The following is a 25,921-nucleotide window of genomic DNA, read 5'->3' on the forward strand; positions in this document are numbered from 1 at the left end:
ACAAAAAAGACAGTAATATAACAAACCAGCAGCACTCGAACCTAAGCCATGATATTATACAACCAAAGCGTTCTCAAACCAACAACGGTACATTAAACTGCCATTTTTAAGACCCAGTCAAGAGAAAGAGCGGCTTTCTCCAATTCAGAGAGGCGAGAACTGCCACGACAGAACTGGAGACATTCAAGAGCCATCTTTACAGTGGAGGTGAAGAGAAAGAGAAGTCCAGTAAGTATACCTGTGTATGAAGCCCATGGCGTGGATCCCGTCTAGAGCCAGCACCACCTCAGCGGTGTAGAAGCGGGCCCACTTCTCGGGGACATCATAGTTGCTCATCAAGTTGACCAGGTCTCCGCCGGGCATATACTCCATCACCATGTAGAGGTTACGGTCATCCTGGAACGCATAAAACAGCTGTGGGGGGGGGGGGGGGGGGGACTAAGGGTTAGTGACCAAACATAAGTAGGAGGAATGGACAGGAGAAGAGCCAAAACTAGAAATTGCATGAATATTCTGTTACATGAAACTCAATCACCGGGCTTCCTTGCAGATTGTTCCTAGTGGGCAAAGTGAGGACGAGACTAGGGAGTCACTATAAAAATAAACTGTGTTATTCAATTATCTATACCTGCACAACCCAGGCGCTGTTGGCAAAGGCCATGATGTCCCTCTCCTCCCAGAAGAAAGCAGAGTCCGACCTTTTGATCATTTCAAACTTGCTAAGCAGCTTCATGGCGTACACCTTCCTCGTGGCTTTGTGTCTTACCTGGGAGAGACGGGAGAACAGTCTTCTTAGGATGTATACTGGGCTTTCATACAGATGAAAACAAAGACTTAAGCCATATAATTATTTCATACGTCTGTACCAGATTTATAAAGGGCAAGCAGACAGACAAATGACAGTTGATGTAATTCACTGAGGACAAATTAGCATAACCATAATGGTGATCCTCACCAACTGCACTTCTCCAAAAGCACCCCTCCCGATAACCTTGACCACCTCATAGTCCTCTGCTTTCATCCGCAGGTCCCGGATCTTACTGATGGTGTCCTTATCTGAGGAGGAGAGATGACATTAAGAGGAAACCAGTTAGAGCAGGGCAAGGGTTTATCATTAGTAACCTGGGTTGATTAGTAAGTATGACTAAAGAGGCTTTTGTCCACCGACTCAGGATGAGAATTCAGAATAGGAAAAAATGTCTCAACAGCAGATGAAAATCTGTCAGTACTACCACTGGATATCTGAAGTACACAAATTGACCAAAAGTATGTGGACACGTGCTTGTCGAACAGCTCATTCCAAAATCATGGGCATTAATATGGAGTTGGTCCCCCTTTGCTACTATAACAGCCTCCACTCTTCTGGAAAGGCCTTGTACTAAATGTTGGAACACTGCTGAGGGACTTGCTTCCATTCAGCCACAAGAGCATTAGTGAGGTTGGGCGATTAGGCCTGGCTCATAGTCGGTGTTCCAACTCATCCCAAAGGTGTTCGATGGGTTTGAGGTCAAGGCTCTGTGCAGGCCAGTAAAGTTCTTCCACACCGATCTCGACAAACCTGTATGGACCTCGCTTTGTGCACGGGGGCATTGTCATGCTGAAACAGGAAAGGGCCTTCACCAAACTGTTGCCACAAAGTCGGAAGCACAGAATCGTCTAGAATGCCACTGTATTCTGTAGCGTTAAGATTTCCCTTGACTGGAACAAATGGGCCTAGCCCGAACCATGAAAAAGAGCCCCAGACATTATTCCTCCTCCACCAAACCTTACAGTTGGCACTATGCATCGGGGCATGTAGAGTTCACCTAGCACCCGCAAAACCTAGATTATTCCAACTGATTGCCAGATGGTGAAGTGTGATTCATCCATCCAGAGAACGCATTTCCACTGCTCCAGTGTCCAGTATCACAGTATCCATATCACAGTTCAACTGATCTAAAAAATAAAGCCAAGGACTATTAAAATCAGAACATTTTGATGCAGTCATTTCCAGCAGTTACAGTTTCAAGACAGTAAAGAACATGATCCCTACTTGCGAAATGGTATTAAAAAAACAACGGGATTAAAATACGTTTTTAGAAGCATTTTAAAGCCAAGAAGCGCATAAGGTGAACCAGCACCACTGGTCGCCCCAGGCCCATTTGTTACTGTTTTGGTTATGAAAACAGAGCAGAGGCGCATCCAGCATCGTGGTAAATATTTTTGTAGTAAATACTCTTCTGTTCTATCGCACAATGATGTGCAATGATGTCCGAGGGGAAAAAACTGTTTGTTGTTTGAAGTGATATAATATCCTAAACGGGTGTGGTAGTTTCACCACTACGAATTCCAGCTTTAAATCACGTGTTTGTGCTGTTTGTGCAGAGCTGTCGGCTAATTTAACTGAGTCTATGCGTATAGGCTACTAGCATGATAAAGAATATGATTGGACTACATGTCATGGGCTAGCAGTTTGCAAGAAGGAGAGCACTAGCAGTACAAGGAGTACAGAACCCCTGAGGGGAAGCATCCCATTGGCAACAAGCTCCCCTCAACACAGCTAGTCCATTAATGTTCATCGAGGCCTCTCCAACACTTGGATGTTGAACTTATTTTTCTAATTCATGATATTTTTCTAATTCATGATGTTTTTGAATAAAAAAAGTTCACAATATGCTTTATGAGTAGTTCATGACACCAGGGTGGGAACACAATGTTTTATAATGTTCACTCCAACAACAATATTGCAGCATTTTAACCAATTTCTGCATTTCCTGGACTTTCGTTTTAATTTCCAAACACAGAGCTGTATGATATGGGGAAAAAATAAATTGAGTCGATGTGCAAGGAGTTGAGCAATCAATTCTTTTGGAGTCGACACTCCACCACTACATCCAGGCTGTATCACAACCGGCCGTGATTGGGAGTCCCATAGGGCTGCGCACAATTGGACCAGCGTTGTCCAAGTTAGGGTTTGGCCGGGGTAGGCCGTCATTGTAAATAAGAATTTGTTCTTAACTGACTTGCCTAGTTAAATAAAGGTTACATTTTTTTTAATTAAAAAGACATCATCGTCGTTAACAGTTGGAACAACGGCAGAGAAAGGCAAGCGACAGCAGCAAAGTCCTGTATGGCAATACTTTAAGAAGTTAAACGAGAAAGAAATGTTAACTTTGCCAGGTGGAATTGAGGTACAGTAATGGTAGCCCAGGTGCAACGCCATAACCATCCGAAAGGGACGCATCGTGCGACCAAACTGTTGCTCTAGCAGCAAAGCTGGAGTGTGAATCCACGTGGAATTATATTAATTTCTTATTTTAAGGGAAAACAGATTTTTTTAAATGGCCGTTTAAACATTAATAAGAAACATTTTCCATTTTTCACATCCCTACTAGCTAGCCAGCTAACTAGCAGTTAGCATTAGCGGCTAACACAATTCCCTTCAGCCAGCATTTGCTAAGAAAATAAACTAGCAGACAGAAACTAATAGTGTAATTATAGAATGCTTGAAAAAAAAAAAACAGCATCGGTGTCACTAGGGATGGGCACGTTTTTTTAACAAATATACACACACTGTCACACCGGTCCCTGCTCTTAAGTCACCCCTCCCCGCGGATGGGTTTTATGCCGAGGTCATTACATATTTTTTATGGCTGTTGGGCGGGTTGAATAAAGATAAACAATACCTTTAAAAATCCATAAATGTATAATTATTGCGCAATTTATATAGTCTACATTGAGGTTTTTCTTTCATTATTTTAGGCTATCTGGTATTAGTGCATAAACCTAAACTTTAGGACTTAACTGTACGCGCACCAAATTGCCTACACAGCCATTTGCCAAATAATGCTTTTGGGAACCGGCAGAAAAAAGTTCATATTTATCCACGGAGGCAAAAAGGACATTGTCGAAATTCAATTCAATAAGACAAAAGCTGGGGAAGGAGTCAAAAATAAAGAGATGGGAGGGCCAGAAAATGTTTTGAAAAGATATGAAGTGGTAAAAGAGGATGATTGCGAGGCACTATAAAAATTTGACAGTCACAAGAAGGGACTTCAAATAGGTCTATGGCATGTCAAGGAAACCGTAGCCTACCGTTTAGATGGGTTAAATGGAAATTGAAATCTGGGCATTGATTAACCTGAATAACTGACTGTTTGTCCTCTGATAATACTAGTGCCGTGCGAATCGACATCCTTGTGTTTTGAGAGAAATGTCTAAGTTTTACAGGTGTTTCTCGATATTTGAGCAAGAAAACTATAACGATTCGATAAATTGAATAAAATGCTGCGCTTAGCCTATATATGAAGGGCCTACATGTATCAACTTTTGTTGCAAGACCGTGTTGCAACTTCACAATGAATGCTTTTGTTTATACGTTTTGTGGGAATGACTTGAACATCGCCATATACATCACAAAAAAAGGTTGTGCCTATTTAATGCAACACTTGCTGTTAATAGATCGCAAAGCAGCATACAACTGGGCTAAATGTTTGAACAAATTCCCCTTCTCATCCATAGCCTAAAAAAAATAAGTGTCTTCACTGACATTTTCAAACTCTCCCTGTCTGAGTCTGTAATACCAACATGTTTCAAGCAGACGACCATAGTCCCTGTGCCCAAGAACACTAAGGTAAGTAGTCTGTAGCCATGAAGTGCTTTGAAAGGCTGGTCATGGCTCACATCAACACCATTATCCCAGAAACCTTAGACCCACTCCAATTTGCATACCGCACCAACAGATCCACAAATGATGCAATCTCTATTGCACTTCACATTGCCCTTTCCCAACTGGACTAAAGGAACACCTGTGAGAATGACGTTCATTGACTACAGCTCAGCGTTCAACACCATATTGCCCTCAAAGCTCATCACTAAGCTAAGGACCATGGGACTAAACACATCTCTCTGCAACTGGATCCTGGACTTCCTTACGGGCCTCCCCCAGGTGGTAAGGGTAGGTAACAACACATCCGCCACGCTGTTCCTCAACACGGGGGTCCCTCAGGGGTGCGTGCTCAGTCCCCTTCTGTTCACCCACGGCTGCACGGCCAGGCACGACTCCAACACCATCATTAAGTTTGCCGAAGGACACAACAGTGGTAGGCCTGATCACCGACAACGACGAGCCTATGGGAGGTCAGAGATCTGGCCGTGTGGTGCAAGGAAAGCAACCTCTCCCTCAACGTGACCAAGACAAAGGAGATGATTGTGGACTACAGGAAAAGGAGGACCGAGCACACCCCCATTCTCATCGATGGGGCTGTGGTGGAGCAGGTTGAGAGCTTCAAGTTCCTCGGTGTCCACATCACCAACAAACTAACATGGTCCAAGCACAGCAAGACAGTCGTGAAGAGGGCGCAACAAAACCTATTCCCCCTCAAGAGACTGAAAAGATTTGGCATGGGTCCTCAGATCCTCAAAAGATTCTACAGCTGCAACATCGAGAGCTTCCTGACTGGTTGCATCACTGCCTGGTATGGCAACTGCTCGGCCTACGCAAGGCACTACAGAGGGTAGTGCGTACAGGCCAGTACATCACTGGGACCAAGCTTCCTGCCATCCAGGACCTCTATACCAGGCGGTGTCTGAGGAAGGCCCTAAAAATGGTCAAAGACTCCAGCCACCCTAGTCATAGACTGTTCTCTCTGCTACCACATGGAAAGCGGTACCGGAGCGCCAAGTCTAGGAACAAAAGGCTCCTTAACAGCTTCTACCCCCAAGCCATAAGACTCTTGAACATCTAATCAAAAGACTACCCAGAGTACTTGTATTGACCCCCCCTTTCCCTCTTTTACACTGCTGCTACGCTGTTGTTATTATCTATGTATAGTCACTTTTATAACTCTACCTACATGTACATATTACCTCGACTAACCGGTGCCCCCTGAATATAGCCTCGCTATTGTTATTTTACTGCTGCTCTTTAATTGTGACTTGTATTTCTTAAATCCTTTTTTTTGTATTATATTTCTTGTTTATCTTTTTGTTTATTATTTTTTAACTGCATTGTTGGTTAAGGGCTTGTAAGTAAGCATTTCACTGTAAAGTCTAAACCTGTTGTATATGGCAAATAAAATGTGAAGCTGTTTAGCTCACATCTGAAGGCTGGGGGGCATTTAGGATGTCTACTGCGGATAGCTAAAATATCCTAATGATATTGATCACACGTCCTCAATTCAAATATTATAGCGACACTATACCAAAGATGTTATCAGTGTAGCCTGACATTGCCTGAACTGGTTGAAAAATCTTCACACTTCAAAAAACGTCATAACTGTCAATTTATATTTTAAAAAGTAAGAATTACAGGAGGCAGTTTGGAAAAAAACTCCTTAACTAGATGAACGGACATTCTGGGGTAATAAATACATAACCAATGTTCTCTGGTAATATTAGTACCGTGCGAATAGGGCTGCTGAATTAAGCAGTTCTTGCAGTAAATGTATACACCAAATGTAGACAAAATTTGGACTTGGGAACAGGAGTGGAGAAAAATTATTATTTTCTTTCTGCATCTTGAGAGAATGCAATGCTCCGTTAGATACGATCTGTAGAGGTGCTGTCTTCATCATAAAAGATGATAGTATTTCAACCACATTCTGTTGAGCAAGGGTTTATTTAGTCTTCTAGGGCAACATATGACAAGAGAAGCTATATGTATCTAATTATAGACAAGTTGACTAACAAATAGCCTACCATAGCCTACCAAAATGTCTGAAATTATAAGCAGAAACATATCGAAATTACAAAACAAAATAATGCATCCCCTGTCCCCCAAAAATAAAATAATTAAAAAGATAAAATATTGGGTGTGGGCCTCAGATTGACACTTCATCACAAATAGTCAGGCGTTTTCAGATGCGTTAATAGTAATTGCAGGCAGGAGCAGGTGAACAAACAGCTGACCTACGCACCACTACCGGCAGTTCCTCTTGAGTTGTGTGATCAAGTCTCCATTGAAGTAAAAAAATGATTATAATAATTGAAAACATGTACTTCGACTATCCAGATATCATTATGTTATTCAAATACTGAAATAATTTCAAATTGCCATCACTAGTTGTCACCAACACCTCGTTGCATCTATCTGACCATGAAGAAGTGAATGGCAAAAAAAGTGCTCATGACTCCCTGGTTGAGCAACTGCTCTCTCCTTGAGTGACAGGGCTTGGTGTGGGAGTGGTATGCAGCAGGAGGGGGAGAAAGATGACCAATAGCAACTGGAGTAAACTATAAAAACGGACACTACAGGCGCTGGACTTCAGTATGATATTTCATTTTTTTGAAACATTAAAAATACCATTATAGAAAGTAAATTAAAAACCCAAACCAGTCTGTGCAAGAATACTGGTATATAGTAAAAATCACCCAGCCTGAGTTGAACGTGAAAAAAGTACCAACTAGACTAATTCAACAATAGTTTGTTTCTAATACAATGAACAGTTAGTGTCTCTATGATAACAATTCTTCACAAACACAAATGACAAAAGTCCATGTGTAAAAATGCCATAGCCTCCATAAGTTCTACAGTCATAGAGGGTGTAGTGGTGAAAGGAACGCGTCATGATAGACACCATGTGGGTCACCAGCCACTCATGAAAGCCCCTTTGTTGGGGACCCTGAGTGGGCTAAGCTGCAGACACAATTATACCCGGGCCTGGACAGAGGCGAGGCAGTGACCTAAAAACAGCCTCCAATCTCTCCTGCCGCCACTGCTAAATCATTGCCGCGACTCAAAATAAAAAGTGTAAACTTAAACGACTAAAGCCAGATAAAACATATAGAAAAGATAATGGAGTGCTATATTATTTTATAATATCATCAGAACTAAAATCACCAAAATAAAAACGACAGTAATGGGCCTCCTGAGTGGCGCAGCAGTCTAAGGCAATGCATCGCAGGCGTCACTACAGACCCGGGTTCAATATGTGTAGATTTGCAGGAAATTTTCTTAAAAACAGCTAAATTGTGTCTCTGCAGCCAAGAGGAAAGCCTCTAAAAATGTTGATTGGAGATTGCGCCATTGGCCACGCTCACCACCACCCCCCACCTACGCTAACTTAGTCACCACTGCTGAAAACAAATCCTAGGGGAAACACTGCAAAGCACTACATGATGGAAGTCACAGATTCAAAGGAAGGATGACAAATGGGGAAAAGAGCCTCGTATGGGCTAGTTACTTACATCTATTCAAAAAGTTGTCGATGCTTTTGTTTTTCCTCAAGGCTGGAAAGTCAAGGTCGTACACCAACGCATCCAAGCCATCCTAGAGAGAGAGAAGAGAAGCATTAATAAAATGTATAGTCTTCAAGGCCTAAGGCCACAACTAGGGCAACTAATCTACAATACTCTAACCAGCTCTTAGCTGGTCTACAGTAGAAGAAAGCTATGGCATGTTACCTGAAGGCTATAGGCTATAAACCAGCTATATACCCAAACCTTCACAATAAGCAACCCTGCAAGCAGTAGCCCCAACCTGGCTTAGCCAACAGAGGCCAAGGTTTTCAGCAAATCAAAAGATCATATTTCTGTGCCATTTGTAGCCTAAATGGTTGCTATTTAGTTTTAACTGATTAATAGCTGATCTAATAACAGATTGAAAAGGGTTTTGTTTCACAACTGTATCCATGTTTAGGGAGTTTCAGACCATAGAAAAAAAGCATCAAGGCAGGGCTCTACAGTGGTGACCATTTTACTCGCAAATGCGGCTAAATATTTTGCTGTACGACCTGGAATTTTCATTTAGGAGCACAAACGCACCTAGAAAAAGAAAGGATTCTAGCTTCATTATATAAAATATTTTTCATTGAGCTCTAAAATGTCTTTATGTGCGCCTACATTTTCCCAATGTAAGTGCACACATCCTCCTTGTAAAAAAAAAAGGTCAGCGTAGAGCCCTGCAAGTCACATTAAGCTATAGTTAGTGAACTACACACAAGCACAGCAATGGTGACATCAAACGCCTGACTACATTTGGTCTCCAACTAAAAAGATGGACAAAGCCTGTTCAGTCTGACTGAACAACTCATTCCCCTACAGCAAGATCTCAAATCTATGTTCATAAGAAACTAATTATAAAAATGGGCAGGTTAGCCACAAGCATTGGACATCACACTCACAATCATTGAGATTTCACTAAACACCAGCCACTCCTTAGAAAAGCAACTGAGGAAACTGAAGAATGAGAAAGCACTATCGGATGACATAAAACAGTGGGTTGTAATAATTGCCTGAATTTCACAGGTCAGGGAGCTCTCTTCAATGCAAACCTTTCTGGTTGACCGAGTTTCTACCTTAAGTCAACTTGGCAAGGCTTAGACAATTAGCACCTTGACTCGAATGGAAGTAGATAATGGGAAAAAGATTACGTCAATGTCAACACTGCAGTGAAACAGTCCTCTCTACATCTCATGACATGAGGTCATCCATATGATGTTATTCCAACACTATGATTGATTCCCTAAATAAAAATATTAATTCCCATTCATCACCCAGGTGTGAACAAAAGGGACCTCCTCAGAGCCTAGGTCGGTCGGGCCATGCTGGAGCAGAAGAAGTGCCGCCGGGCCAGCCAACTGGCGGGATTTAACCTAATCTTCCTTAATCCAGGATGTCTCACACAAAGAGGGCAGGGCCACATCAAAGAGAGCAGTTTTAGCCAGGCCTGTAGCAGGACCGAATCGCTGCTGCAAAGCGTTATATTTTACAGAGAAGGCTGCAGCAGAAGCAAACTTCTTTGTCGGTGACTCTTTCGTGTGCTCAATTGACTGGGGAACAGCTGCCTCATGGAGAAAATCGTAAAGGCAAAAACATTTTTAGATTTAGGCCATGTTAATATTATTTCACACCTTGATATCTAGGTCTATAAAAAGTTATCTGAGCTGCATGCAATTGAACAGCAGCAGGACATGTATGGTTCTTTCCTTGGCTCCCACACAAGTGAGAAGGAAGTATTTGAGTCAAGTGTGATGGACTGATTGCGTAGGGCATAGATGTAATGTATTCTGTTGTGTGACATGTGAGCACAGAGTTATGACTTGAACAACCAATCTGTGTGAAATAAAAACAACAGATGACACTACAGACAGATCGGCCCGACCCTCCTCATTGGGAAACAAAAAGAAAAGCCACATGGTGAGTCAGCTGCAGCTCAGACAAGAAGAGAGGAATGCTCTTAAGTAACTATGGCTCCAGATGGCGGACAGGAATGGGCAAAAATATCAATGTATCATAACTTCAAAACAGTTGTATTTTGAAATGCATTTCAATTAAAATATATTTTTTTTTTTATACAGAAATGCATTTGCAAGTAGCCGTCCCGAACAACAATAACATTCTCAGAAACAGTTACAGAACATTTTATTTGCTATGAATGTGATGTTTATCTACCTCAGTTGAATGCACTGACGGTAAATACCCCTAAATATATGAACGCAAAATGTAAAAACTGTTGGTCCCATGTTTCATGACCTGAAAAAAAAAAAATGCTCCATACTCACAAAAATTGTCTCTCTCTCAAATGCTGAAGACTATTTGTCTGTAAAAATGCCATTTTGTGTTGGGGGGGAGATCATAACCTCCCAGGCACAACCATGGCTTCATCCATGCCCAGTCATGTAAAATCCATAGATTAGGGCCTAATGAATTTATTTCAATTGACTGATTTCCTTATATGAACTGCAACTGCGTTTATATATATTTTTTAGTATAGGTAGTCACTTTGGATAAAGGCGTACGCATGCTTCCCAGCCGAAACAGTTTGGAAGAGTTCATGCATACACTACCGTTCAAAAGTTTGGGGTCACTTAGAAATGTCCTTGTTTTTGAAAGAAAAGCATTTCTTGTCCATTAAAATAACATCAAATTGATCAGAAATACAGTGTAGACATTGTTCATGTTATAAATTACTATTGTAGCTGGAAATGGCCGATTTTTTATGGAATATCTACATAGGCGTACAGAGGCCCATTATCAGCAACCACCACTCCCGTGTTCCAATGGCACGTTGTGTTAGCTAATCCAAGTTTATCATTTTAAAAGGCTAATTGATCATTAGAAAACCCTTTTGCAATTATTAGCACAGCTGAAAACTGTTGTTCTGATTAAAGAAGCAATAAAACTGGCCTTCTTTAGACTAGTTGAGTTATCTGGAGCATCAGCATTTGTGGGTTCGATTACAGGCTCAAAATGTCCAGGCACAAATAACTCGTCAGTCTATTCTTGTTCTGAGAAATGACGGCTATTCCATGCGAGAAATTGCTCATACATTGCTGTGTACTACTCCCTTCACAGAACAGAACCAGAATAGAAAGAGGAGTGGGATGCCCCGGTGCACAACTGAGCAAGAGGACAAGTACATTAGTGTCTAGTTTGAGAAACAGACGCCTCACAAGTCCGTTTGTTTTGGACTTCGGTGATATTTATTTTTTATTATAATAATTTTTTATTATTATATATATATATATATATATTTTTTTTTTTATTATTATTATTATTATTTTTTATCGGCTGTTCAGGAACACAAGATTTTATCTAAAGACAAGTCAAAGTTCGGAGCCAAAGTCTACGCCCCTTCGTCGGAGATTGGTCAACAGTACGGAATCTTCAATAAAGTATTTGAATAACAATGCAAATTCTTTAATTGAGAAATACTGCACCAAACATCTCAGATGTAAAATTGCTCGACTAAGATCTCCTCAGCAGATTTCTTGAGTTATTTTAGATTCATTCTGACAATTTTGAGGAAGTGAGTACTGGATACAATGTCTCAAAATGGACAAAGTATTATTGCCACTTTTTCAAGTGACAGTCTTAAGGGAGTATGCGAGCACACTTGTTCGGTTAGAAGAATTAAGCTAGGCGCCAGCCGAACTGAAGCATGCCGACGCCTTAAGAGTGTCTGCTAAATCACAAAAATGTAAATGTACATGTGAAAATAGCTAAATGATCTGCAACACACACTAGGTATTCATTATTGGCTTTGTTTTGGGGCAGAGATCATTAGAATAATAATCAGCATGCTTTGCGATTGTTAATTTTTTACATACATTTGTATTTAGTTCATTTAGCAGATGCTCTATCACACCATAGTGCCAGACTTCTGATACCAACATAGGGTGAAAGGGGGCCACCAAATGGTGTGCCTTGATTAAAGTTAATTTGTGGAATTTCTTTCCTTCTTAATGCGTTTGAGCCAATCAGTTGTGTTGTGACAAGGTAGGTTTAATATACAGAAGATCGAGCTATTTGGAAAAAGATCAAGTCCATATTATGGCTAAAACAGCTCAAATAAGCAAAGCGAAACGACAGTCGATCATTACTTAAGACGTGAAGGTCAGTCAATCTGGAACATTGAGAACTTTGGAAGTTTCTTCAAGTGCAGTCGCAAAAACCATCAAGCGCTATGATGAAACTGGCTCTCATGAGGACCGCCACAGGAAAGGAAGACCCAGAGTTCTCTAGCTGCACCTGACGCCCTATATGACTGCTGACTGATGGCACACTCCATCACCAAAGACTGGGAGCTGGAGTCAAAATGCCTGGAAACGACACTTTAGGCAATACAGACGAGGGGCTAAGCTTGACCATGGAAGAGCGGCAAGTGGGTGAGAATAAGATATCCTGCATCACAACTGCAGGGGTCACAACACAAAATGTGTTTTTCAAACAATATATAAAATATATAACCCATAAGAAATATCTTGCTGCGTTTTGTAAACGAATATCTAAAACGCTCCTTATGGTCATTTCTGATCGGCATCAGACTAATTTTGTACTTAAGTTCTCCACTCGCATGAGAATTCACGAACGGGCATTCTATCAGTCTATACTTTTCTTCGGTACTTGTCAGTGTAGCCTACTTTTCTCCAGAAAAATGCAAGATTAAGGCCAAGCAAAACATTAAGAAATGTAGCTGGTTCCATTCTTTCTATGATAAACATTAGAAATATGATGGCCATGCATTGTTTATGCAAAAAAAGACATTGCTTTTTCATTGTAAGCTAATTTACTTGTGTGGCTGCTCGCCAAAAAACGTTGCACTTCTGTTTTCTGATGAAAATTAAGCTATTTTCTGCCAAATGTGTTGCACTAATGTGTTTTCATTTTAGAAAAACTATATTTGCAAACCTAGGGCTGTGGCAGTCATGAAATTATGTCAGCCGGTGATTGTCAAGAAAATAATTGCCGGTCTCAAGGTAACTGACCATTAATTAACATACACATTTAGCATCTCCTGGCTTCCACGCATAGCCTACAAGCGACTGAGATGCAGACCTCTGGAACATCTCAATTTTAACAAGTCTAATAAATCCATGTAATATAGCCTACACCATCACAATAAATCCATTATGTATTTTAGACAGGTCTAAAGAAACATGAGGAAAATGTAGTCTATTTCAGAAGAACAGAATAGCATACTCTAATTTACTTGTGTGGCTGTCCTTATGTTAGGCCCTCATCTGGCTATGCCATATGGCTGTGGGCTACACTAGCTCATTTAGCAGACAAGATTTGCTTAGAATTACGTGCCATTATTTTATAGTATGAAGAATGCAATTGAACATAGCTGAATAAAATAGAAAGGATCTTTTCTCCAAACGATTTCAGGGAGTGTGCACATGCGGCTATTCTGTGGTTGAGCAGTTAAGAAATAGGTACCCTATATGCTTAATTTAGGATTATGTAACTTTAGTTGTGATAAAAAATGTTGGGATATATGTTTTGAATTTTAAAACATTCTAAGGCTGCAAGATGTGACTAATGATGATTTGAAAAAAAGTTGCATGAAAAGTCGAGGTCTGCTTTGTTTTTTGCGCAGACTGCACACACTTCATCAGTCTCTCATTTGACAAGCCTCTAATTTCCCGGCTGCATCCCTGTGTGGCCATAATCCCCCTAAAAAAAACATGCCTTTTGCGGCCAGTGGCTGAATATAATTCCCTTCTCCCAACTGCATGCCAAAGAACCTCTGACGCACATGGCTCTCAGTCACATGATTGGGTCTTTTCTCTTCTACAAGTGAAGACAGACACATATGGGATGCAACTGCGCGCGTCCTTATCAAATTCTGAGGAGAATATTGGAAGAACTGTCCACATTTACTTTTCGGCAGACAACAAAATGAGTAGGCCTAACGAACAGCAAAAGCACTACCTTATGTCAATCTACAATAACCATAGTACAAAAGTTGACCTACTCTAGTCTGTGCGAGAAATAAATATTCCAAATATACTCTTGGACAGTTGTGGGATGCGATAGATCCCAAATTAATTCAACTAATAGCATTTAAAAAAAACTGTTTTAAGCAATGAGCCTGATGCAACAGATCAGAATTTTATGCTAAAAATGTTGATAAAGTACAGGGCTATTTCTAAACATTGCAATGCGCACAAGACAGTAGGCTATAAGCGCAAAAATCTTCCATTAGCAGGAAAACAGCATTGACAAAAGTGACCACAATTGCGAATATGCATGTTATACATATTATAAAAGGTGTATTTCTATGGTGAATATGATCTTCCCCAAACTTGAAACTCACACGCTGCGTATGTATGCCAGTCAGGCTCTTACACCCGTTGTAAAGCGGCTTAATGTGCTTCATTACATGAAGTGTTGCCCAAAACAAAGCATGCACCGTTTGCCTTAAGCAGGACATTATAATATATCATTCACAAGTGATTGGCTAATATTGTCACTCATCACACTATACTTGATTTAATCTTGTCTTTACATATAGTAAATAATGTGACATTTTTTATTTTATTTAGAAGAATGGACCATTATTATGCACGTCTCGAAAAAGGGGCAGCGGGGAAGAAAATACATGTCATCTATGGATTTAAATAGCGAATGGAGGACGTTTTTCCCACGGTTCATTTTCATGACAGCCAGGTGGGCTATACTCCTGTTTTAAAAAGAAGCAATGTGCTTAATATTAGCGAGGTTGAGAAATAAATATAGTAGGCCTAGACAATAGAAAACTCTTTAAGAGGCCAACATTATTTTCTCACGCAATTGCACAGCCTATAGAATTGTTGTGCAACATGAGCTCTCATTTAGTGTTTGATTGGATTTTCGATTACATTTGTATTGATGTAAGAGTGATTAGAGGGACAATAAGAGTGCAGAGTATTATTCAGTTAGCAAGTTTGGTAGGCTACTAATGACCATCAGCAGCAGAGCTAGGAGGAGCCTAATTACCATGACAAAACGGTCACATGGAATTTGACTGCCATCACGACTTTTGACCGCATGTGTGGCGGTAATATGTCACCATAACAGCGCCTTCAGAAAGTATTCAGACCCCTTGACTTACTGCACATTTTGTTAAATTACAGCCTTATTCTAAAATGTATTTTAAAAACTCTGCAATCTATACACAATACCCCATAATGACAAAGCGAAAACAGGTTTAGATTTCTTTTTTGCAAATGTATATATATATATATATTTTTTTTTTTTAAACCGGGAATACATTATTTACATAAAAGTATTTATGACCCTTTGCTATGAGACTCGAAATTGAGCTCAAGTGCATCCTGTTTTAATTGATCATCCTTGAGATGTTTCTACAACTTGATTGGAGTCCACCTGTGGTAAATTCAATTGATTGGACATGATTTGGAAAGGCACACACCTGTCTATATAAAGGTCCCACAGTTGACAATGCATGTCAGAGCAAAAACCAAGCCATGAGGTCAAAGGAATTGCCCGTAGAGCTCCGAGACAGGATTGTGTCGAGGCACAGATCTGGGGAAGCGTACCAAAAACATTTCTGCAGCATTGAAGGTCCCCAAGAACACCCTTGACTTTCAATTTAAAAACACAGATTTGTTGTCGGACTCGCTCAACACTCCCCTGATTATGGTATGAGTATATAATGAATAATAGGCTTATAAAAGTAGCCTAAAAATAATATTATAAAACATAACATGTCTAATATAGGCCTAATATAGGCCTAATAATGATACACTGAACAAAAATATTAAAACGCAACATGCAACATGCAACAATTTCAGTTCATTAGGCCCTAATCTATGGATTTCACATGACTGGGAATACAGGTATGCATCTGTTGGTCACAAAAAACAAGTAGGGGCGTGGATCAGAAAACCAGTCACTATCTGATGTAACCCCCATTTGCCTCATGCAGTGTGACATCTCCTTCACATTGAGTTGATCAGACTGTTAATTGTGCCCTGTGAAATGTTGTCCCACTTCTCTTTAATGGCTGTGCGAAGTTTCTGGATATTGGCAGGTAATCTGTATCCATGTGTACGACAGCGTGTTCAAGGGGTGACATGTCTGGTGAGCATGCAGGCCATAGAAGAACTGGGACATGTTCAGCTTCCAGGAATTGTGTACAGATCCTTGAGACATGGGGCCGTGCATTATCATGAAACATGAGGTGATGTCGGCGGATGAATGGCACGACAATAGGACTCAGAATCTCGTCATGGTATCTCTGTGCATTCAAATTGCCATCAATAAAATGTGACCGACTGGCTCGATTCAGTCTTATGTAGCAAAATGTGAAATTTTATTTTTTACATTGGATAAAAGTAGAGACTCAGAGCTAGAACTGGTATATCATACACTACAGTTGAGGAACAATGGGAAAGTAATTCTGCTTTGAAGGTTGATAAACTTGTAACATCACTTTTGAGAAAATGAATCTTGAATGTTTTGGTACCTACTAGAGAGCTTTGTCTACACCCATTCAGCATCATACAAACCCTTTTAAGCTTCAGCCCCACCCATCTCTTTAAGGATTCACTGTGGGGCTATGTACTAAACAACCAAGGATTTCAAGACTAAAGGGTGGTTTATACTACGGGTGTGTTCGTAATCTGGAGTGCCAGTATGCTCTTGGGGTTTGTAAACTCAGAGGTTGTCAGATTGTCCGTTAGTAAATTCAGAGTGTTACGGTCTCGGAGTGTTCCGCGCGCACACTGGACGCTGTCAAGCACCCAGACTAACTGGCTAACGTTGGCTAGCTCCTTCCAGACACAAATTAGGAAACAGCTCACTGACCATTTTACTCACCCTAGCAGAGCTGGTTAAGCTGACACCAGCCACATTCTGAGCGAATTTACCAGCTACATCTGAAATGTACATGTGTTTATATTTTTGTTCAGTATAATATTAACTCAGAACAAAGACATATTAGCCTAAGTGTATATGCATTGTCTTCAGATACAGCAACCCAAGACATAAGCCCAAGTATGCATTGAGGAGGAAGGAGATGGAACCCAGGTCATCCATGCACCAAACAGTGATGCGTGAAACGTCTTTTCATGGGCAAAAGTCACAGCTGCTGGTCTGAGAAAACCGGTAGCTGTGTAAACCACAGTGACTTTACTAGACCTACCGAATAATGAAGGCTCTGGTTTCAAATCCTGTGAAGAAAGCTATCCACCAGGCAACCAGTGTTGAGCAGGGCACGGGCAGGGATTGACCTGAGTTTATCCATCTCTCCTGTCTCTGTCTGGCTACATGGAGAAGACAGGAACACAGGGCCAAAAAGCCTCTGCCACCAATGCACTGATTGACACCTTTCACACCATCATGCCAACCCGGACCGTACGGTTTGCTTTTCTTTACACTTTTTAAATGCCATTACGTCGACTGGAATCATACAGTGCGCTTTCAGAGTTTGTGTGTCAGACTGTCCTTTCTATCTCAATTCCAGCCATTATGATGGATGCGTAACCAGACCAGCATAGTACAGCTTGGCTCAGCTCATCTCAGTAGTCTGAGAAGGGTATTACAGAGCACCAGAGGTGTGCAGTCTATCTGCTTTCCAGGCACAGGAGGTGAATCGTGCAGCGACCATCAATAAATGCATAACAAACGGAAGTAATGACTAATGCAATATGGCCAGCTGTTAATATTTGAGATTCCCATCATACGAAGGATCTAGGCCAAATAACTGCTCTGTATAGCACTGTTGCTTGACAGATTCAGACCAAGGTAAAAACAGATCAATTGTATACTGGGCTAAGCCTAACTCTTCAGACTAAGCCTATGTAAAAAGTAAGCCTAGGTCTATAGCCAGAGTCATGTATATGGCTCTAGTCCATAGGCTACAGTTTGCTTCACTCCACACACTGAAGAAAATAAAACCACTACCATTCACATATGGCAGTTTGGGGAAAATGGCTAGAAAAGCAGACAGAGGAGAGCAATGCATTGCATCCTGCCAACTCTGTATTTCTCCTGCATTCTGCTGATGCTGCAGGGAAGGGTGACATCCATCCCTAAGATTGTTAAATAATAACACAAAAAGCGCACTACTATTGATGAAAAGGACATTCATAAGTGCATGACTATACCAAATAAAATATGTGGTTGACAAAACATGGCAATTATTTATATTATGCTGAAAGGGAGTAAAAATCTACATTTAGTCAGACCACCTATTTTTTTCGGCAGACATTTCAGTTGGAGTTAGTTTCCATGGGCGACTCAACCACATCTTCCTTCTCTACATGCCAACGCTGGGCACTGTGGACAGGCCAGGCACAGAGGTCTAATTGTAGCCTTACCTCTCATTTCCCTTTGCCACCTAAAAGATGTCACACACACACACATTAGCAATACAGATGCAAAATGCATTCGGTGTCTATCAAAAAGGACAACTAAAACCAAAACGTGCCAATGGCGGGCTCTCTGTCAGCAACTTATACTAACTTTGCTTGCTAAAGCCGATCAAATTCATTAAAATATATTAAATGCCTTTTTTGCATACTTCTTCTGCAATGCATTGTCAATGTGGGAAAATCCAAATATTGGGAATGAATAGGGAAATTCCCTGTATGCAGGGATGTACAGTTGAAGTCAGAAGTTTACATACACCTTAGCCAAATACATTTAAACTCAGGTTTATACAATTCCTGACATTTAAATCAGAGTAAAATCTTAGGTCAGTTAGGATCACCACTTCATTTTAAGATTGTGAAATGTCGTAATAATAGTAGAGAATGTTTTATTTCATCACATTCCCAGTGGGTCAGAAGTTTACACACACACTCAATTAGTATTTGGAAGCATTGTCTTTAAATTGTTTAACTTGGGTCAAACGTTTTGGGTAGCCTTCCACAAGCTTCCCACAATAAGTTGGGTGAATTTTGGCCCATTCCTCCTAACAGAGCTGGTGTAACCGAGTGAGTTTTGTAGGCCTCCTTGCTCGCACACGCTTTTTCAGTTCTACCCACACATTTTCTATAGGATTGAGGTCTTTGTGATGGCCACTCCAATACCTTGACTTTGTTGTCCTTAAGCCATTTTGCCACAACTTTGGAAGTATGCTTGGGGTCATTGTTCATTTGGAAGACCCTTTTGCGACCAAGCTTTGACTTCCTGACTGATTTCTTGAGATGTTGCTTCAATATATCCACATATTTTCTCTTCCTCATGATGCCATCTATTTTGTGAAGTGCACCAGTCCCTCATGCAGCAAAGCACCCCCACAACATGATGCTGCCACCCCCGTGCTTTACGGTTGGGATGGTGTTCTTCGGCTTGCAAGCCTCCCCCTTGTTCCTCCAAACATAATGATGGTCATTATGGCCAAACAGTTCTATTTTTGTTTCATCAGACCAGAAGACATTTCTCCTAAAAGTACGATCTTTGTCCCTATGTGCAATTGCAAACCGTAGTCTTTTTTACGGCGGTTTTGGAGCAGTGGCTTCTTCCTTGCTGAGCGGCATTTCAGGTTATGTCGATATAGGACTCGTTTTACTGTGGATATAGATACCTTTGTACCATATTCACAAGGTCCTTTGCTGTTGTTCTGGGATTGATTGCACCTTTCACACCAAAGTATGTTGCGTGGTCCCATGGTGTTTATACTTGCGTACTATTGTTTGTACAGATGAACGTGGTACCTTCAGGCGTTTGGAAATTGCTCCCAAGCATGAACCACACTTGTGGAGGTCTACAATTGTTTTCTGAGGTCTTGGCTGATTTCTTTTGATTTTCCCATGGTCAAGCAAAGAGGCACTGACTGAGTTTGAAGGTAGGCCTTGAAATACATCCAAAGGTACACCTCCAATTGACTCAAATGATGTCAATTAGCCTATCAGAAGCTTCTAAAGCCATAACATCATTTTCTGGAATTTTCCAAGCTGTTTAAAGGCACAGTCAACTTAACGTATGTAAACTTCTGACCCACTGGAATTGTGATACATAAGTGAAATAATCTGTCTGTAAACAATTGTTGGAAAAATTATTTGTGTCATGCACAAAGTAGATGTCCTAACCGACTTGCCAAAACTATAGTTTGTTAACAAGAAATTTGTGGAGTGGTTGAAAAACGAGTTTTAATGACTCCAACCTAAGTATGTAAACTTCCTACTTCAACTGTAGGCCAGAACATTGGGCAACTGCTTGCCAACCAACAAGAGCCATACTAGAGGTGAGTTTGTCCTCAATGCCTTAACAGAAAGAGTCTTCACATACAGTACTGACAGGAAATCACACTTACCTAGAAAGACCGCATATCTAACAAGCATTGTGTATAAATGGCAATGACAGTGAACCCAGGCATGGCGAACCGGGGCATTCCATTTCCTTATGAGGCCCCAGTGAGTCGTACTGGCTGTCAAAGGCTTTCACATCAAAATATAATTGAGTTATTCCAACAGAGAGAGGAGCACTGCTCACAAGTTCCTTAGTACTGATTCTAAGATTCTCAAGGCAAAGCAAACTCAACCGTGGCTGCCTGCCTTGCCTTGGCAGGATCCTGACCTCAACCCAGAGCTAACCTGGCCCAACTAAACAATGTATTAAGCATTGTCCTGAGGCTGGTAGAGCTGCAGCTCACTTCAGCTAGCTGGCTCTACTGAAGCACACAGACAGTACAGCCAGGGCAGGCAGATGGGATTCCTTGGTTTGTGGGATACAAATAAAACGAACAGTAAAGAGGAAAATATTAAAGGAACAAAAAAAAACAGGAGGCAATGATGTTAAATGAAATAAATCAAGGGAGGAGGAGAGGACTGTGGGTTGGGTTGCCTATCTAGTAAAGGGCCTGGATCTGCATCCTTTTAGTCTGCATTCTAGCTAGGGCTGTCCCTGACAAAACAAAATCTTGGTCGACCAGGAAGCACCTGTTCTTTCGACCAATCAATGTCAATTCTTAAACGTGTATTTTTCCATATATAGACACACCCTGTGTTGTATTAAAATCAACTAAACTCAGCAAAAAAAAGAAACGTCCTCTCACTGTCAACTGCGTTTATTTTCAGCAAACTAAACATGTGTAATATTTGTATGAACATAACAAGATTCAACAACTGAGGCATAAACTGAACAAGTTCCACAGACATGTGACTAACAGAAATGGAATAATGTGTCCCTGAACAAAGGGGGGGGGGGGGTCAAAATCAAAAGTAGCAGTCAGTATCTGGTGTGGCCACCAGCTGCAGTAAGTACTCCTCCTCATGGACTGCAGCATATTTGCCAGTTCTTGCTGTGAGATGTTACCCCACTCTTCCACCAAGGCACCTGCAAGTTCCCGGACATTTCTGGGGGGGAATGGCCTTAGCCCTCACCTTCCGATCCAACAGGTCCCAGACGTGCTCAATTGGATTGAGATCCGGGCTCTTCGCTGGCCATGGCAGAACACTGACATTCCTGTCTTGCACGAAATCACGCACAGAACGAGCAGTATGGCTGGTGGCATTGTCATGCTGGAGGGTCATGTCAAGATGAGTCTGCAGGAAGGGTACCACATTAGGGAGGAGGATGTCTTCCCTGTAACGCACAGTGTTGAGATTGCCTGCGATGACAACAAGCTCAGTCCGATGATGCTGTCATACACCACCCCAGACCATGACGGACCCTCCACCTCGATCCCGATCCAGAGTACAGGCCTCGGTGTAGTGATCATTCCTTCAACGATAAACGCAAATCCGACCATCACCTCTGGTGAGACAGAACCGCGACTCGTCAGTGAAGAGCACTTTTTGCCAGTCCTGTCTGGTCCAGCAACGGTGGGTTTGTGCCCATAGGCGACGTTGTTGCCGGTGATGTCTGGTGAGGACCTGCCTTACAACAGGCCTACAAGCCCTCAGTCCAGCCTCTCTCAGCCTATTGCGGACAGTCTGAGCACTGATGGAGGGATTGTGCGTTTCTGGTGTAACTCGGGCAGTTGTTGTTGCCATCCTGTACCTGTCCCACAGGTGTGATGTTCGGATGTACCGATCCTGTGCAGGTGTTGTTACATGTGGTCTGCCACTGCGAGGACGATCAGCTTTCTGTCTTGTCTCCCTGTAGCGCTGTCTTAGACGTCTCACAGTATGGACATTTTATTGCCCTGGCCACATCTGCAGTCCTCATGCCTCTTTAGTGTCCTAAGTTTTCATAACTGTGACCTTAATTGCCTACCGTCTAAGCTGTTAGTGTCTTAACGACCGTTCCACTGGTGCATGTTCATTAATTGTTTATGGTTCACTGAACAAGCATGGGAAACAGTGTTAAAACCCTGTACAATGAAGATATATGAAGTTATTAGAATTTTTACAAATTATCTTTGAAAGACAGGGTCCTGAAAAAGGGACGTTTCTTTTTTTGCTCAGTTTAGATGCACTGAGCTTGTCTGATGCTTTTAAGGTCACGCACAGTAATCCTATTTCCAATGTAAAAATAGCCTTTGAATCACCAAAACATCACCCATAATAATGTTTAACTAGTAAAATGTTCAAAATTGAAGACATTTTTACTTCTCACATCTCGAACAGGAAGTCTTAAAGAACAGGCTGAGTGGGCGGGGAGCTTATATTCATGAGCTCACCTTAACTGGCAGCTCTTTTAAAAACACCCATGTGGTCATTGCCAGGTAACAAGGTAAACAATGGACCACATGTCATTCCAAGCCTAAATAGTATGCCTTACTTCCTTTTCTCTACAAAATGCTCTAATGGTCAACAGAGCTGATCATGGACTGCTGGATATCAGACAAACAGCAGCAATACACAATTGCATTTCTATTGTTTCGTAACTAAATTACAGAATACAGTTCTGATAAACTTCTTCACAAGAATTAGTAAAGGGTCGGCAACCTTTTTCCATGTGGACTAACTCTTCACAATTTACCTTAACATTTCTACCGATCTGTGTGTCAGTTATGCTTTTCATTCGCAACTTTTCTTGGAACAGTTTAATTTAAATAATGTCATCCTATCTAAATCCAAATGAAAATGATACAAATGTAATAGTTTAAACTAATCTAATGCAAGAGCGCCTAACTCTGCAAAATACACATTGTATGATACACCGTGAGAAATTGGCAACTAAAAGAACTTAGCGCAGAAAGCAGAGAATATACATATATATACACACACACACCAATGCAAGTAACTTAATTACCAACTAGGTACAAATATCCTACATAAAACCAACAAATATATTGCCGGTAAAGAATATCCTGCCAGAAACAAATATCCTATTAATCACATCGGTTATGCATGGCAGTTTGTTCATGTTCTTGCAAATCGCATTCATCTCTCTATCGGCCTGTCTGCAACAAACTCATCTACCCTCAACAAAAATATTTAAAAAACACAACATGCAACAATTTCAAGGATTTTTAGATCGACTTCATATTCTGTCTCCCCCTTCTCAAAAGGCCTATATGGACAATGTCGTTTTCACTGATCTGTGTGTCTGTTTGTCAGTGTCAGCAGATTAGGCTACCCTGTAATTAGTCGTATAAAAATATATTCTGCTAATGTCTCCAGTCATAAAGTGTAGTAGAATTGCATGAAATGTGTTTATAAAAAAGGCCCCATTTTTTCCCATGCAAAGAAAGAAACGTATCTGATATAGCCTAGGCCTACACACACTCAGCCATGCATTGAACAGTGAGTTATATTATTAGCCTAAATGACTATCCAATTTACTCATCACATTATGAATACAACGCTACTAGGCAAATGCAGACTTATGATGCATAGAATTTTATTATAATAAAATGTGCATTTTTTAAATGGTGAAAATGTACTTCCCCAAACTTGAAACTCACACGCCGCCCTTGTATGCCAGGTTGTAAAGCGGATTACTGCGCTTCCTTTTAAGAATTGAGCAATAAATATAGCAGCAGGAGAAAGCTGGGATCCTCTTTTAAATAGTGGGTAGTCAAAACTCATTTCATGTGCGACGATTGCACAATGACTGGGCTTATAAGAACACCCGTCACTAGGCTCTGTACGCTATCTGCTCTCTAAAGCTGTTCCAAGGGTCCTAGGCATTTGCATTGATGTCTGAGTGATTAGAGGGACAATAGAGTGCCGAGTACCAGGCTATTAGCGACTGGCCGTTATCATGTTTGGTAGGCTTCTAATGACCATCAGCAGCATCAGAGCAGTTTTGGAGAAGCCTAGTTACCATGACTAAAAGGTCACATGGAATTTAACTGCGGTCATGACTTGTGACCGCCAGCGTGGTGGTAATATGGTCAACTTAACAGACCTACCACAGTATTTCTTCCATGTTTCTGCACATAATGTGCACACTAATAAAGCAGCTCGCAGTTTGAATGTATGCATGTTTTTTTTGTTCACACCGAGAAACGCATGGCAGGATCAACTAGGGCAGTGTTCCCCAACTGGCGGCCCACTGGTGATTTTATTAGGTCATTCAAGTTGAGCAAAAATAAAATATCAATTTTGACATTATCGGGTATTGTGTGTAGATTGATAAGGAAAAACATATATTTAATCAATATTAGAATCAGGCTGTAATGTAACAAAATGTGGAAAAAGGGAAGGGACCTGAATACTTTCCCAATGCACATGATAGCATATTCCATGAGAATTAATCACTTTCTTGCCAATTAAGAAATATGGGTTTTTCATGCTAGCAATTGTGCCTGCATGTCACACTGTAGCAACATAACTTGAACTACAAAAAGATTGCTTGAAATCATCTTTCACAGCTCATGTTTCAATGCGTTCTTGTTAAAACTAACCTAGCATTGTACATTGTGTAAATATGACATCTCAAGTGGGCTTAAAGGGTTTAGTAGCACAAAAAGCACTCTACGCAAAATGTCAATGGCAATAAATAAATAAAATATTGTTCAATACTAACTTTGCATCATATTTTATGAGTAGACTGCTATTCTGTTTTTTTCACCATTAAGCCCGGTATGCTCCTATTAAGCCCGGTTTGCATTGAAACACATGGGATAGTGTTGCTCTCCCTAATATTCATTGAACGTGAGCATACATTTTTTCCCAGATTTAAGCCATTTAGAACACACAAAAACTACAGTTATGCATATTATGCATGTAGCCTAGGGCTGTTGCTTTGATCGTATTACCGCCATTCATTAGTCATGACTGCAGGAAAATTCCACGTTAACGTTGAGTCACAGTAATCTCCATTTATGCACTCTGAACATGCATTGGTGGTACCCAACTCACTAATGATCAACAGGTCACTGATGGCCTGGTACTCAGGGCTCCATTGTCCATCTAACATCAATGCAAATACAATCTAAAACCACAAACACTAATCATGAAAACAGTATCTTTCTTTTTTTAAAAGCACACCTCACTGATTGATCAATTTGAATTAAGTAGTTCAACAGGTTGAAACTGAGTGGAAAACATGGTCATTGTGGATGTTGTTTTAAAAGCCTAAATGGACAATGCTTTCTACGCTGAAGATAAGAAAAAAAAATAGGCATATTAGAGTTTACACACAGGCATAATGAGCCCAAGCCCCCCCAAAAAACTGAATTAAAATTATGATTGTGCCGTTATACAATACATAGCCTCCTGCATATTACACACGACACAATTTTTTATTAAAGAAGTCTTGGGTACATTTGGTGTAGCCTATCCTCCCAATTAAATGTTTTTAGTAATGGCCTTTGAGTGTGGAGTGTATTATTATGCATACTGGATGGACTGGTTACCTTATGCTACGC

At 40.9% G+C, this 25,921-nt stretch overlaps 1 protein-coding gene across 6 annotated transcripts in view; it reads right to left on the bottom strand.

Moving 5' to 3' along the window:
- The window catches only part of LOC139560408 (rho-associated protein kinase 1-like), a 78,781-nt gene that overhangs the window by 34,325 nt on the left and 18,535 nt on the right, over nt 1–25,921 (bottom strand). For all 6 annotated transcript variants that reach the window (XM_071377145.1, XM_071377144.1, XM_071377147.1 and 3 more), the window contains exons 2-5: nt 8,167–8,248; nt 956–1,056; nt 629–766; nt 239–414 (exon numbers count right to left, since the gene is read on the bottom strand). In XM_071377145.1, the coding sequence (XP_071233246.1) occupies nt 239–414; nt 629–766; nt 956–1,056; nt 8,167–8,248 (497 nt within the window). The remainder of the gene's footprint in view (nt 1–238; nt 415–628; nt 767–955; nt 1,057–8,166; nt 8,249–25,921) is intronic.

Source organism: Salvelinus alpinus, chromosome 30, assembly GCF_045679555.1.
Source record: "Salvelinus alpinus chromosome 30, SLU_Salpinus.1, whole genome shotgun sequence".
Lineage (NCBI taxonomy): Eukaryota > Metazoa > Chordata > Actinopteri > Salmoniformes > Salmonidae > Salvelinus > Salvelinus alpinus.